Source organism: Nematostella vectensis, chromosome 12 (assembly GCF_932526225.1).
Source record: "Nematostella vectensis chromosome 12, jaNemVect1.1, whole genome shotgun sequence".
NCBI lineage: Eukaryota > Metazoa > Cnidaria > Anthozoa > Actiniaria > Edwardsiidae > Nematostella > Nematostella vectensis.
This window is the reverse complement of record NC_064045.1, coordinates 10,708,924-10,722,254: the sequence shown is the minus strand read 5'-3', so window position 1 is coordinate 10,722,254 and position 13,331 is coordinate 10,708,924. Positions and strand designations below refer to the sequence as shown.

General features: G+C 40.9%; 2 protein-coding genes across 4 annotated transcripts in view; one reads left to right on the top strand and one right to left on the bottom strand.

Moving 5' to 3' along the window:
- Window positions 1-106: 106 nt before the first annotated feature.
- Window positions 107-8,514, top strand: LOC5506096 (casein kinase I). 2 transcript variants are annotated; one of them, XM_032374499.2, is made up of 8 exons: window positions 107-504; window positions 587-697; window positions 2,613-2,761; window positions 3,106-3,334; window positions 3,986-4,156; window positions 4,395-4,543; window positions 5,071-5,242; window positions 6,265-8,514. In XM_032374499.2, the coding sequence occupies exons 1-8, from the start codon at window positions 429-431 to the stop codon at window positions 6,525-6,527; spliced, it is 1,320 nt and encodes a 439-aa protein (XP_032230390.2). In that variant the 5' UTR covers window positions 107-428; the 3' UTR covers window positions 6,528-8,514. The 2 variants fall into 2 exon arrangements, with proteins under 2 accessions (XP_032230390.2, XP_032230389.2); XM_032374498.2 differs by having other exon boundaries at window positions 6,250-8,514.
- Window positions 8,515-9,294: 780 nt separating this feature from the next.
- LOC5506104 (dynein axonemal heavy chain 3) overlaps window positions 9,295-13,331 on the bottom strand; it is a 91,246-nt gene continuing 87,209 nt past the window's right edge. For both annotated transcript variants that reach the window (XM_048720051.1, XM_048720052.1), the window contains 4 exons: window positions 11,649-11,737; window positions 10,883-11,004; window positions 10,407-10,496; window positions 9,295-9,755 (listed from right to left, as the gene is read on the bottom strand). In XM_048720051.1, the coding sequence (XP_048576008.1) occupies window positions 9,549-9,755; window positions 10,407-10,496; window positions 10,883-11,004; window positions 11,649-11,737 (508 nt within the window). In that variant the 3' untranslated portion in view covers window positions 9,295-9,548. The remainder of the gene's footprint in view (window positions 9,756-10,406; window positions 10,497-10,882; window positions 11,005-11,648; window positions 11,738-13,331) is intronic.

Below are 13,331 nucleotides of genomic sequence, written 5' to 3'. Positions count from 1 at the left end.
TATTTCTTTCGAAAGGATCTCGAATTGATTGAAAAGATCGAAAGATTCTCGTGTTCATTTCGTGTTTCCGGACAATCCCTAGCGGATGTCCATATATGGGAAGCGCCTTGGCAATACAATATTTTTTTTGTGTGGATCAAGTCTCGTACAAGTAAACGAAACAAAATGGCGTCCAATTGAGCTATATAATCCTTCCGCATCCAAGTCCATCCTACTCTCTGTGAACAATGTTTAGAACTATACGTGCTCTCAGTTATAGCTAGATATCTGTACTTTGTCCCTTTGTGGTCGGCTAAACCGAAATTCAAATAGAAAAGCCTGAGAGTGCTTCATGTGGAGTAGAATCAAAGGAGAAGCTGTCACATCACATCTCCTTTCTTGACACAAATAATTTCAGCAAGACATTAAAAGATTGTCATTTCTTGAGCATGGAGCTAAGAGTTGGGAACAAGTACCGTCTTGGTAGAAAAATTGGAAGTGGTTCCTTTGGAGACATTTATCTTGGTATGTTGGTAATTTAGCCAAATCCGGATTCTTTCGTCTTGTTGTTTCTGCAAAATCTGTGATACTTTGCTTGGTTTTTCAGGCACAAGCATTTCTACCGGGGAAGAAGTCGCTATAAAGCTAGAATGTGTAAAAACCAAACATCCACAGCTTCACATCGAAGCAAAGTTCTACAAAATGATGCAAGGCGGAGGTTTGTGGGAGTTATTGTTGTTACTTGAACGATTAATAGAATTTACTTAGATTTAAAAGCGAAGTATAGCTTCTCTCTTATTTCGTTATAATAATACCATAACCCACTTTATTATTACAGCATTTAAAACATTTTGAGTGCCTCAAATCTGGAAAAAATATATATTCTTTCGATTTACTGGCAGGGTTTTCGCCACATGCAATTCTCAAGCTTGGTTTGAAACGTAAACACAAACACATCACTTTGTGTGAACGATTTGTTACGATTTCTCGTAAAATTTACTAATCATCGAATCAAATTTCCGCCTCAACACAGAAGGCAACAAAATCCCCCCAAGAGGAAAAAAATGAAAATTAATTTTCTGTGTTATTATTTCGTTATTATTTTGCGCAGGCTCTCAGATTTGTATTGCTTTCTATTTAAGAATCTTTAACCCAACTATCAATTTAGCCTTTTTTTTTAACATTTTGCTTGTATTTTGAATTGCTTATTTCACACCTAATTGGAAGTCTACAATTCGTCGACTGTATTTGAAGTTATACAAAATTAATTAGAAAGTTAAAATACTTAGCCGACGAGATATATAAATTTCTATATGTGAAAAACATCATGCTTAAGTTGATCTGAAATGAAAGTACTTGAAATCTAAATATTGCCATTAGATTATCTCTCAAAGTATAAAACAAATCTGGTTAATATCTGCCAGAGTTGTTCATGATTTACCAGAAGAAAAAATTAATGATCCAGAATCACTGCAGCAGCTTGCTAAATATTATCAACAAATTTAGTTATTGTTGTTTTTTATACTGATTGTATTGCTTCTGTCCTCGATTTTGATGATTTATCATTGCCCTTCATTTTCATATTATTTAGTTAGCTGTAAGCCTTGCCAGTACGTTTCCTTGTGATGAAAATCAAATTGCAATAATGAATGCATTCTTTGTTATGCTCTTGTCAAACTATTTATTATGCATAATGTCACAAAAATAGCTAGTTCTGCCTTCGGAAGCTTTACTAGCAGATATGCTCCGTCTTCTTTTTCTCTGCTGTTTTCTCCCCCACAAAATTCATATCATTATAACCAAGAAAGCTTTTCGCTTATATATATTTTGCTCCATGGAGTCAGGAAATAATCTAGCTTATTGATTGGTGGAAGGCATGAGGTGATGGATGATTGACAGTCAAACAATCTGATCTATTCACCTCTGCCATTTTCACTGAAGCACTGGCAATCAAGAGACCTCCTAGGATCTTCATTCATTACACTAGAGTTTACCCTGAAGAAGTCTCAATAAGTTGAAAATTTGGCTGAGCAAACTACTAGTTTTTTGTATATTACTTTCATTTTTCTAGTTCAAGAACACTGCTGCTTTGGAATTTTGCACAATGTAATTAACAAAAAGTTTTAACACAATATTGGAAACCTAAATATCTTGTTTGTAAGATCATGTGCATGTTTGAGGTAGGGGGGGAGGCTTTAATTTGGTCACATTCTGTATTATTTAGAAAAATTATTTGTAAAGAAACACATTAAAAAATGTCCTTCTAAGATGAACTCTTGTAAGCAAAAACTGTCATCTTTTGAAATCCCCATTTTGCCTCTACAGTAGGCCAAACTCTATTTTTATAGCCACCCCAAATAAAGATTTTCCACTTGTTATCCTCTCCCAAAACTCTATAGACGTTTGGCTCTTTTCAAGCACTCTGATTTTGAAATCTTGCCAAAAGTGCATAAATTTCCCATTTTTTTGTTCTTGGTCCATTATTGGAATTGTTTTTGTAATTCAATGCAACCAACAGACATCTAAGTATTTGTTGATTCTCAAGTTGTTTGTATATGTGTTTGCCTCATTCTCATGCCACCATGCAAACTTTGTGTGGTCATTTATTGGCATTATTTTTGTTTTATTTTCAGTTGGTATTCCAACGATTAAGTGGTGTGGCACTGAGGGCGATTACAACGTACTGGTTATGGAGTTACTCGGCCCAAGCTTAGAAGATCTGTTCAATTTCTGCAATAGGAAATTTAGTATAAAGACTGTTCTTCTATTAGCTGATCAGACAGTAAGTTGGCTTTAATTTTCAATTTCCAAATAATATCGTCAGGGTTTTATGTTTTCCATTACTGCCTCACACTGTTGGATAAGCTACAGTATCTGTTTGGGGAAACACACCTAGTAAACTAAACAAACCCATCTTTAAAAAAAAGGGTTCTGATGTTTCTTTTTGATTTCTATTTGAACTTTGTTAAGTGCTCAACTTGAGCAATGAAAAAGCATCAATTGTGATAAGACTTAGAAGAAGTCTCCTTAAAAAGTCTATCCTTTTCACAAGTGATTTTATTTTGATGCCAAGTTTTCTTGTTTGGCTATTGGTGTCTCTAAAATGCTCAATACTATTGTTTCCAGATAAGCCGCATTGAATATGTCCACAGCAAGAACTTCATCCACAGAGATATCAAACCTGATAATTTCCTGATGGGCCTTGGAAAAAAGGGCAACCTGGTTTACATCATTGACTTTGGCCTGGCCAAGAAGTATCGTGACCCTCGTACTCACCAACACATTCCATACAGAGAAAACAAGAACCTTACCGGCACCGCCCGCTATGCTAGCATCAACACACATTTAGGAATCGGTAAGATGGGATAGTTGCTGTAAGTGTGACATTGCAGTCACCAACAGGCGCGTACACAGGGGGGGTGCACAGGGGGGTACACAGGGTGTGTCCGCACCCTCTTGGCGGCCAAAAAGTGGGTCATTTCTTAAGGAATTTTCAAATCCTATGCGTTTTCCATACAATACCTATGTATGTGCCCCCCCCTATTAACCAATCAGGGGTTAGGTCCAGACCAATACATTTCATGTAGAGGAAAAAGAATGTTACTGGCATTTCCTGCTAGTATCAACATGCATGTATGGATTGGTATAGAGGGATAGATGCTGTTATAACAACAAAGAAATATTCCTGTTTTGAATACCACTATGCCTACTGGAGAGGCAGCCTAAGAACACATAACTACAGTGCGAACCTATCCCTTGGGGCAAAATAAACTATGCAATCGTCAACAGAAATGCACCCATATGTCAACATTAGTTTTGTTTTCAAAAATTTTTTTCCTGCTGTAGCGATGCAAATTTAATGAAATTGCTCAGCCATACATAATTGACACTCCTTTTTGTGTTTACTTCTAAATAATGTTTTCAATGTGAAAAAGTATATGTATAAATGAGCTACAAGTGAACTTGTTTATCCCTTAATCTTTGTATTTGTCAATTTGCTTTACAGAACAGAGTCGAAGAGATGATTTGGAATCCCTTGGCTATGTTCTGATGTACTTTAATCTTGGGAGCTTACCTTGGCAAGGGCTAAAGGCTGCTACAAAGAGACAGAAATATGAAAGAATCAGTGAAAAGAAGATGTCTACTCCCATCGAAGTACTCTGCAAAGGATTCCCCTGTAAGTAGAAAGGCATAAAGTCGGTAGCAGAGCATCTAGGTGGAAGAAGACATTTATTGGAGCTAATTGGTCAACTATTTTCTTTGTCTTGGTGGCATTCTTGGTACGTTTAAAAATAAAGAATTTGTAATTTTTCACAATGTTGCCTGGACCATTTACCTAATAGTTTACAGCCCAATAAAAACACATTTTATCAGGAATTTCTTCCAGAGAACTGACTTGTGCAATTTTTGTCTAGCTGAGTTCGCCACCTACCTGAATAACTGCCGATCGCTGAGGTTTGATGACAAGCCGGACTACTCATACCTAAGACAACTTTTCCGCAATCTCTTCCACCGTCAAGGATACACATATGATTACGTGTTTGATTGGAATCTTCTCAAGTTTGTAAGTACATGTATAGCACATACTATAGTCCTGCCCTGATTTCAAGAGGCCATGTGAACAATATGCCATTTTAGGAACAGATCATGCATTACAGAAGGCAGCTGAATTTCATATTTCATAGAGATGGCTCTGGTGATATTTTACCGTGACATGTTACAGCTACTTTATAAGTTATTGACAGCCAAGGTTTCAACGCTTATCAAGAAGAGATATCAACACAAGGTTGAAATGTTTTATGCCTTTGTCGCTGATGTTTGAGTGTAGGGTTGGTCTTTTAGCAAAAGAGACTACAAGATCACTTGTTATGTAGTCTTGGGTGCTTATCAAAAGGGGAAGTCCCGGGGTTACTTCAGGAGTTCTTTAAAGCTAGATTTATTAAAAATCCATTAATAAGTATATTCCAGGATTTATATTTCAAGAAAATATCTATTCCCATTCCCCATCCTCTTAATTTATTTGTTATTTTGCCTCGCTTTTGCCATTACTATTTTTTGTCGCAACCATAGAATTCTCTTTTCGCTCATTAGGGAAGTGGGCGAGTTGAAGACCCTGGACCGGACAAGTCCAGGGATCGGACGCTAGAGAGGGATCGGGATGAGCGTCATCAACAGATGCGCAGCTCCACCACCCGTGCCCTCCCAGGGACTGCCACAGGACGGTTACGGGATCCAATAGGAGGTCCTGCTGCGTCGCCTGTTGGTGAGTATTTCATTGGGAGGTCATGGTGGGCACTGCACCACCACAACATGATAACTGATGTTTGTTTGTTTGTTTGTTTATTCTTTGTTTATCGAGGGTAGCATATTTAACCGAATATACAGTTTTCTAACATATGGCCCTCGGTTAGTAAGCACTGTCACTGGGGGTGGTCACTGCCAGAGGGTTTATTGCGTCCCCAGTGGTTCTTTTACGTCCCTTCGGTTCAGGTTAGTGTAGTGCAGCTGGAAGAGACGGGACCTCCGGTTTAGTGTCCTCATCCGAGAAGACTGGAAACACGGGAGAATAACTTCAACTCACTTGTGACACAAATTCGAATCAAGGCAGGAACCCGGAAAAATCCCCAGTTTGAGCCAGGATTCGAACGTGGGCCACAGCGGTGAGAGGCCGACGCGCTAACACACTAGGCCAATGGTCTGAACACCATATCATTATCACAGCATCACACTAGTGTAGCCATAACAACTGAACAGACATCATCATAGCTACACTATGGTGGCCCAGTGTTATAACAGTGAAACCAATCACAATACTGGAAATCACCTATAAAAATATAAAATAAAACAAATTAAAATCCTAATTCCTTTATTTAATATTCACGATTCCCGAGCTGTTGTGCTTAGCTTTCACGTGTCACGAATCCCGAGCTGCTGTGCTTACCTTTTACTGGCCCCGAAGCCCGAGCTGTTATGCTTACCTTTCACTCGTCACGATTCCCGAGCTGTTATGCTTACCTTTCACTCGTCACGATTCCCGAGCTGTTATGCTTACCTTTCACTCGTCACGATTCCCGAGCTGTTATGCTTACCTTTCACTCGTCACGATTCCCGAGCTGTTATGCTTACCTTTCACTCGTCACGATTCCCGAGCTGTTGTGCCTAGCTTTGTGTAATGCGAGTAGACTATTCCCTACTTGCTGTGCCTAGCTTTGTGTAATGCGAGTAGACTATTCCCTACTTGTTGTGCCTAGCTTTGTGTAATGCGAGTAGACTATTCCTTCCCAGGTGCCCAGGGTCGGCCCATGTCTCGCGCAGAGCGCGAGAAGCGAGTCAGTATGCGTTTGCACCGAGGCGCGCCCGCGGACGTCTCCCCAGCGGACATGCCCCGAGGTGACATGTCCCGTATGTCTGGTGCCCACGTGCGATCTACACCTGCCATGGCAACTGCTCCGTCAGGGTCTGCCATGAGACGGAGCGGGACTGGGCGCGACCGCGAAGCCGGAAGCGTGGAACTAAGACAATCGGCGCGGCACATGTTCAGGAAATAACCGTATCAGGTTGCTTGATTAGATCACGTGGTTTTGCGCTAGCGTTTAGCCAGAGACTCTTCGACCTCCCATGCAATATGTTTTTCCAAACGTTTATTGGCAGCTAGTCCGCCATCGGGAATGGAACCTCGTGTTGTGTAGATTCTCAGTTGTACCTTAAAAACTGGTTTACACATTGGTGTTTTGTGAGTATTTTGATCTCATGCATTGTTAGAATATTGGGAATACATGGTGAAAAAATTGGGGATTTGCGCTAAGAGATCACTTGACTTTTTGGGTGGCAAACTAGCGCGCTCAGGCTTTTAGCGGCAAAATAACAGCAACCAAAAGCAAATTGTGCTTACGAATAAAGCTAGAAAGTTTTATTTCAGAAAGGGTTAATTTTTTTATTTAAATATATATTTTTTCGTCGTTCTCTGGCGTGACGGGCGCAGGCATTTCTTTGTTTTTTTTTTTTTTGGCTTGAATTTGCCACCCAAAAGGTCACGTGATCTCTTAGCGCAAGTCCCCATTTGCACAAACATTTGCTAGTGTGTAAAACAGTTATTAGGTAGTTAATGCAACCGTTTGTAGAGTACTCGCAGGGTTTTTATATGAAAGCCAGCCAGATGGAGCAGACGTTGAGCCATATGCTGTCCGTCGACCAGAATCATCTAAGCATAAGCTCCCTAATATTTGATTATTGCTGGGGGGGGGGGGGGGTTAAATAGCGTTATTAATAAATAGCGTAATAACTGGGGGATATAGTAGCCTACATAGCAGGTAGTAGTTGACCAGTGGTAAACTAGGAACCAGGGTAGATTATTTTAATACAATGACATCAAAAAGTATAATGATTTTCTTTGAAAATACAAAAATCTATGGTTCCTAAGTTATATTTTTGTATAAAAACACCTTTTGAAGACAAGACGAAACGAACTTGTCACTCCCAGTTCCGTGCAACGGCTGAAAGTTGCTGTTATTTGTTTGTCATGACATCCTTTTCTTAAGCAGGACTAAAGGAATGTTTGGATATGCACTTGCTATGTTGGCTACACCCGAACAAAGAATTTTTGTAGAATGTCTAGGTTAGTTTTCAATGTTTTACTAAGGCTAAGTTCAAACGTCGTATTATCCATGAGCCGTATTCAATGGAAATGCGTGCAAATGAAGATGAAACAATCGACATGATTTATTTGCATGTATTCGCATTAAATACGGCTCGTGGATAATACGACGTTTGAACTTAGCCGTAGGTTAGTTTCGGGTGAGGGTCAGCTGTAGATGCTGTCAGCATCTACTGAACTTACGGAATCCTTACCTATCTGTCTCTCCTGAAGGTTAAAGCCGCATTGTCACCAGTTTACTATCGGAGGTCCGACGGAAACCTCAACCGTTAAAAGACAAAAGAATCTATTACAATCCGAGATATTAAGCAGGCCATCCGCTCTAAATTATCAATCACATCCTCAAAGAAACTTCCAATAAACACACTGCTTTCAATATTTTGAAATAATTTTTAAGTTTTCCGTTAAAAAACATCGGAGATTGTTACGTAATCGACCGGAAGTAAACTGGTGACAATGCGGCTTCAACTCCTTGTGAACCCAACTGATACCAAGTAGATCTCCTGTTGAATTGAGGGTAATGCACTGCAGGGCAGGCACGCATGCTTGGGGCAACAATTTCTATTGAGGTTTTACATTTACTTCGTTGTTATAGTCACAGGGGTTGCCTAAAGTGTTGTAAATTAGCTTCACATTACCATCTCTACGAGCTTTCTCACTATTATCGCTAAGGTAGATGAACGATTGTTCCACTTCTGTTTTCTAGTTCAAGTTATTCCTTAAGTCGCAAAAATGGCGATCCATCTGTAGTCAAACTTTTAGAATTCTACTTATATAGTTTATTTCTATTTTAGTGTTCATTGTAAATATATTGCCACAAATAATTGTATGATAATTTAGTATTGTAATCTCATGATCATAAAGATTTCAAGTGTTTTTAACCGGTGTTGATTGATTTGTACGGTGTTTCAGGGGAAGGGATACTAACGCCCCTAATAGGATCGAAAGATGCCCTCATAGGATCTAAAGATCCAATAACGAAATGCTGATTGTCTTTTTTTAAATATAGCGCTTATAAATAAGCGCTCCAGCGCAGACCTGTACTGCTTGAAATAGACCCTCTAGACAATCACGACTCTGCTTGAAATAGACCATCTAGACTATTATGAGTATACCGCTTGAAATACACCTAATATTATCCTCGAAGTTTCCCCCTCCAATCAGTCCTCGAAGCAATCCGTTGGATGTGCTGTATACGCCCTTTCCCATCCCCTCTAAGTGTAGAGCCAGGTTTTTACACCTAACCTCAAGCTGACCTGACCGAGGATTGAACCTCGGTCCTCTTGCTTGAGAAGCGAAGCCTTTACCACTGAACTGTCGCGGCTCTCGGACAACTATAATATGATTTTTCATATTTAAACTTTACTTTTAGCAAGATATTTTTATTCCACTTGGCTATTGTGCAGGATTTTTTTCTTGTAAAAATGGCTTGCAGGATTTTTTTTATAATCATCCACCCTCCCCCCCCTCAAAATTTACATGCTCCGTCCCTTATTAAAAGCTAAGCCTGATGGTTATCATTTAAGGATTTTTAAAATGATTAATAATATTAGGTTTCGTCTCAGGCTGTACGTTCTTCTGATTTTCCAGGAAAAAAAACCCGTTCTTTTAAATATTGTCCGTTACGTGATATGTAAAAGACATTAAAGACAACTTGTGAGTCACTCCAAAATGATTTTATTTCTTCTTTACAACACACGTACATGGTAATAAATTAGAGTACAAATAAGAATTTAGTGACGACATTCTCGGCGCACTCTAACATATTTTAGAGGAATGGCTGTGCCAATCAATACAGATAGAGCTTGAAAGTTTTCTATAAAAATATTATTTTAAATAAATACACGCGAGCAGACGTAAAGGCAAAGTAACAGCTCACCTTTCACACAGAATTTATTTACAATACAAAAGCAAATCAGTCATCCAGTTGGCATAGCAACGCCACGCCCCTATTTACCCAGTGCCTCTCGGTCTTGTCTGAGGGAAGGTCAACGAACATGACGAAGTTGGTGGAGTGGCCTGTGGTGGAGAGTGTACCGCGCCGTGCGCTCGTCTTGTAGACTGGGCACGGATAGTTCGGCTTCGACTTGAATTTGCTCTTCTCTCCGGGAATAATCCACATCTGTGAATAGCAGTCAAGGAAGGTGTTTCTGGACATGGCAGTTTACCTTAGCCATCTCACAGTGCTCCCCGAAATGAACCCTGAAACACTTTATTCCCAGTTAACCCTAACAATAGGCGACTTAGAAAAAAACGTCATTTAAAATAACTTTAAGATAACAACAACAAAAATCACCTTATTTAGCGCTTACGAATCCATCCAAAAAGGTATTTATCCGACAGGGCTTATTTTCATAGCGATAATTTTTTTTCGTCGCACTCTGGCGTGAAGGGCTCAGCCTTTTCTGTGTTAATTTTGGCTTGGATTTGCCACCCAAAAAGTCACGTGGTTTCTTGGTGTAATAGTGTAAGTCATCTATTTCGGTGTAACCTATCGGACCCAAGACTTATGAAGACATAAGTCAAAGTTTACCGTACCTATTTCTGTTACTTTACTCGAACCCTTTGAACCCTACCACTTCGAGTGAATAAACCATGAGTAGCTGGAAATACGCTTAGCAAGCCTCGCCAGTCTATCTCTATTTACTACTACCACCCTATCGACATCAGAAAAGATATGTAATCGAATATCATTGCCTTGTTGACTGCTTTGTGTCAGTTTATATGCATGTAAATGTGGTGCGCTTGCGCAAAGGGTTAAAGAAAAGGATACTACAGGCAACGTGTCGAATAGGATCTTGGGTAATGACTCGGCAACCAGCATCGTCTCTCGGTCCCATCGGGCTCCCTCGAGGAAAAGTCCCTATCGAAAGAGCGAATATATATCAAAGAACGGTAGGAAAACTCTGGGAAAGAATGCCCGTTATTAGGGGAATACAAAGAGCAGTCTCTTACGACATCGTATGTAGAGAAAGGTATAAGAAGAGGACGACCTATTGATAAATATTTGAAAAGGCGGAGAAACCACGTTCTCTCGCTCATACTACTCGATTCTACACACGCAAAGGGTAAGAGAAGCACGCCTTTTCAGGGTAACAGAAATAGTGCAAGCTTTAAAACATATCTGAAGTCGAGGAAACGCTTAAGCTTTCTTTTGGGGGCCAATTTCATCATTATCTAATTAAATAAACTCCTATACACTCCTAGCGCACAGTGATTGCTTTATTGTACGATGGGTTGACAACTCACGTTCACATAGACGCCATCCTCTGGCTTATGATCCATGTCTCTCTCTTCTTTCATTACGTTGAACTCGAATCCAACGTGATCGATCGGAATAGTGTATTTACGAGCGAAGTTTTGCCGAGCACCTGCCGAAAGCATATAGCAAGTCAATAATGATTCGGAAGCTTGATTGTGCGACGATAAGGCGTTAGTTTTAGAAACAGAATCCAATAAACCCAACTCTAGCAAAGTAGGAAAAATGTACATTTTTACGAATTGGATACACTCCAATCAATAATTTTTGAATAACCAACATTGGCATCAACAACGTCGAAACACGCTCTTCGCGACTACGCGACAACCCCGCATGTAAGCATGGGTAAAAACCACTGAAGCGCCTAGCTGCATATATCAGCCACCGCATAACTACTTCAGGATGAGAGGTGGCAGCGAGGGGCTTCAGTGGTTTTTACCCATGCTTACATGCGGGCTTGTCGCAAAGTCGCGAAGCCGGTTGACGACAGCTTTTTGCCGGTATTCTCTTTGGACTCAATCTACCACCTCCCCCTATCCCTCATCCGGGACCCCGCAATCTTCCCCCTCATCAGAGACCCCTAAATTAACACCATACCCCCTTCTCCGCATTGGGGACCCCTAAATCTACCTCCTCATCTGCCACCTTATCCGGTACCCCTTAATCTATCCAACCCCCCTCATCCGGGACCCCTTAATTTATCCAACCCCCCTCATCCGGGACCCCTCAATTTACTCCCTCGTCCGGGATCCTTACCTGTCAAAAAAGACTGGGTGAAGTAGAAGCCAGACATCCAGAATACGTTGGGCGGGCCATGGTCAATCCAGTCTTGGAAGAACTTCAACCTGCACAAAAATATAGAAAATCAACGTATTGCTCTAGGGGTAGCCTGCTTGGAGCCGGTACTCGGTGTTATTATCACGGTGTTATTATCACAGTGTTATCATCTGCGTTGGGTGATCGGCTGCTCTTGGGAAAATTTCTCCCCAAGAGGGTCGTAATTACAACAGGCTATCAATTATAACTTACTACTAGCGAAATCGCCGATACTTGCATCAGAGCTTTAGGGGCTGGATTGCCCAAGAAAACGTCAGAATTTTACCGATCTCTGTATGTTATTTTAGAAATGCCATGCTTAGTTCTTAGTCCCATCCAAACAAATGGAGTCAGAATCTAACAAAAGTCAATTGTAACTAGTCTTATAATAGCCTTATAACTAGCCTTATACTACTAGCCAGTAGTATGTAAAGGTGCAATCAACCTTATGAGCGCTGTTAGAACTCACATGTCCTAGCCCCTTATAATGCAGACGCGAATCCAGGACCTATTGGTGGCTACAAGCTATTAGCACCGACAGTATTGGTGGCTACCAAGCTATTAGCACCGACAGCACTGGTGGCTACCAAGCTATTAGCATTGACAGTATTGGTGGCTACCAAGGTATTAGCACCGACAGTATTGGTGGCTACCAAGGTATTAGCACCAACAGTATTGGTGGCTACCAAGGTATTAGCACCAACAGTATTGGTGGCTACCAAGCTATTAGCACCGACAGTATTGGTGGCTACCAAGCTATTAGCACCGACAGTATTGGTGGCCACCAAGCTAGCACCGACAGTATTGGTGGCTACCAAGCTGTTACCACCGACAGTACTGGTGGCTACCAAGGTATTAGCACCGACAGTATTGGTGGCTACCAAGCTATTAGCACTGACAGTATTGGTGGCTACCAAGCTATTAGCACCGACAGTATTGGTGGCTACCAAGCTGTTACCACCGACAGTATTGGTGGCTACCAAGCTATTAGCACCGACAGTATTGGTGGCCACCAAGCTATTAGCAACGACAGTATTGGTGGCTACCAAGCTATTAGCAACGTCAGTATTGGTGGCTACCAAGCTATTAGCACCGACAGTATTGGTGGCTACCAAGCTATTAGCACCGACAGTATTGGTGGCTACCAAGCTATTAGCACCGACAGTATTGGTGGCTACCAAGGTATTAGCACTGACAGTATTGGTGGCTACCAAGCTATTAGCACTGACAGTATTGGTGGCTACCAAGCTATTAGCACCGACAGTATTGGTGGCTACCAAGCTATTAGCACCAACAGTATTGGTGGCTACCAAGGTATTAGCATTGACAATATTGGTGGCTACCAAGGTATTAGCAACGTCAGTATTGGTGGCTACCAAGGTATTAGCACCGACAGTATTGGTGGCTACCAAGCTATTAGCACCGACAGTATTGGTGGCTACCAAGCTATTAGCACCGACAGTATTGGTGGCTACCAAGCTATTAGCACCGACAGTATTGGTGGCTACCAAGCTATTAGCACCGACAGTATTGGTGGCTACCAAGCTATTAGCACCGACAGTATTGGTGGCTACCAAGCTATTAGCACCGACAGTATTGGTGGCTACCAAGCTATTAGCATTG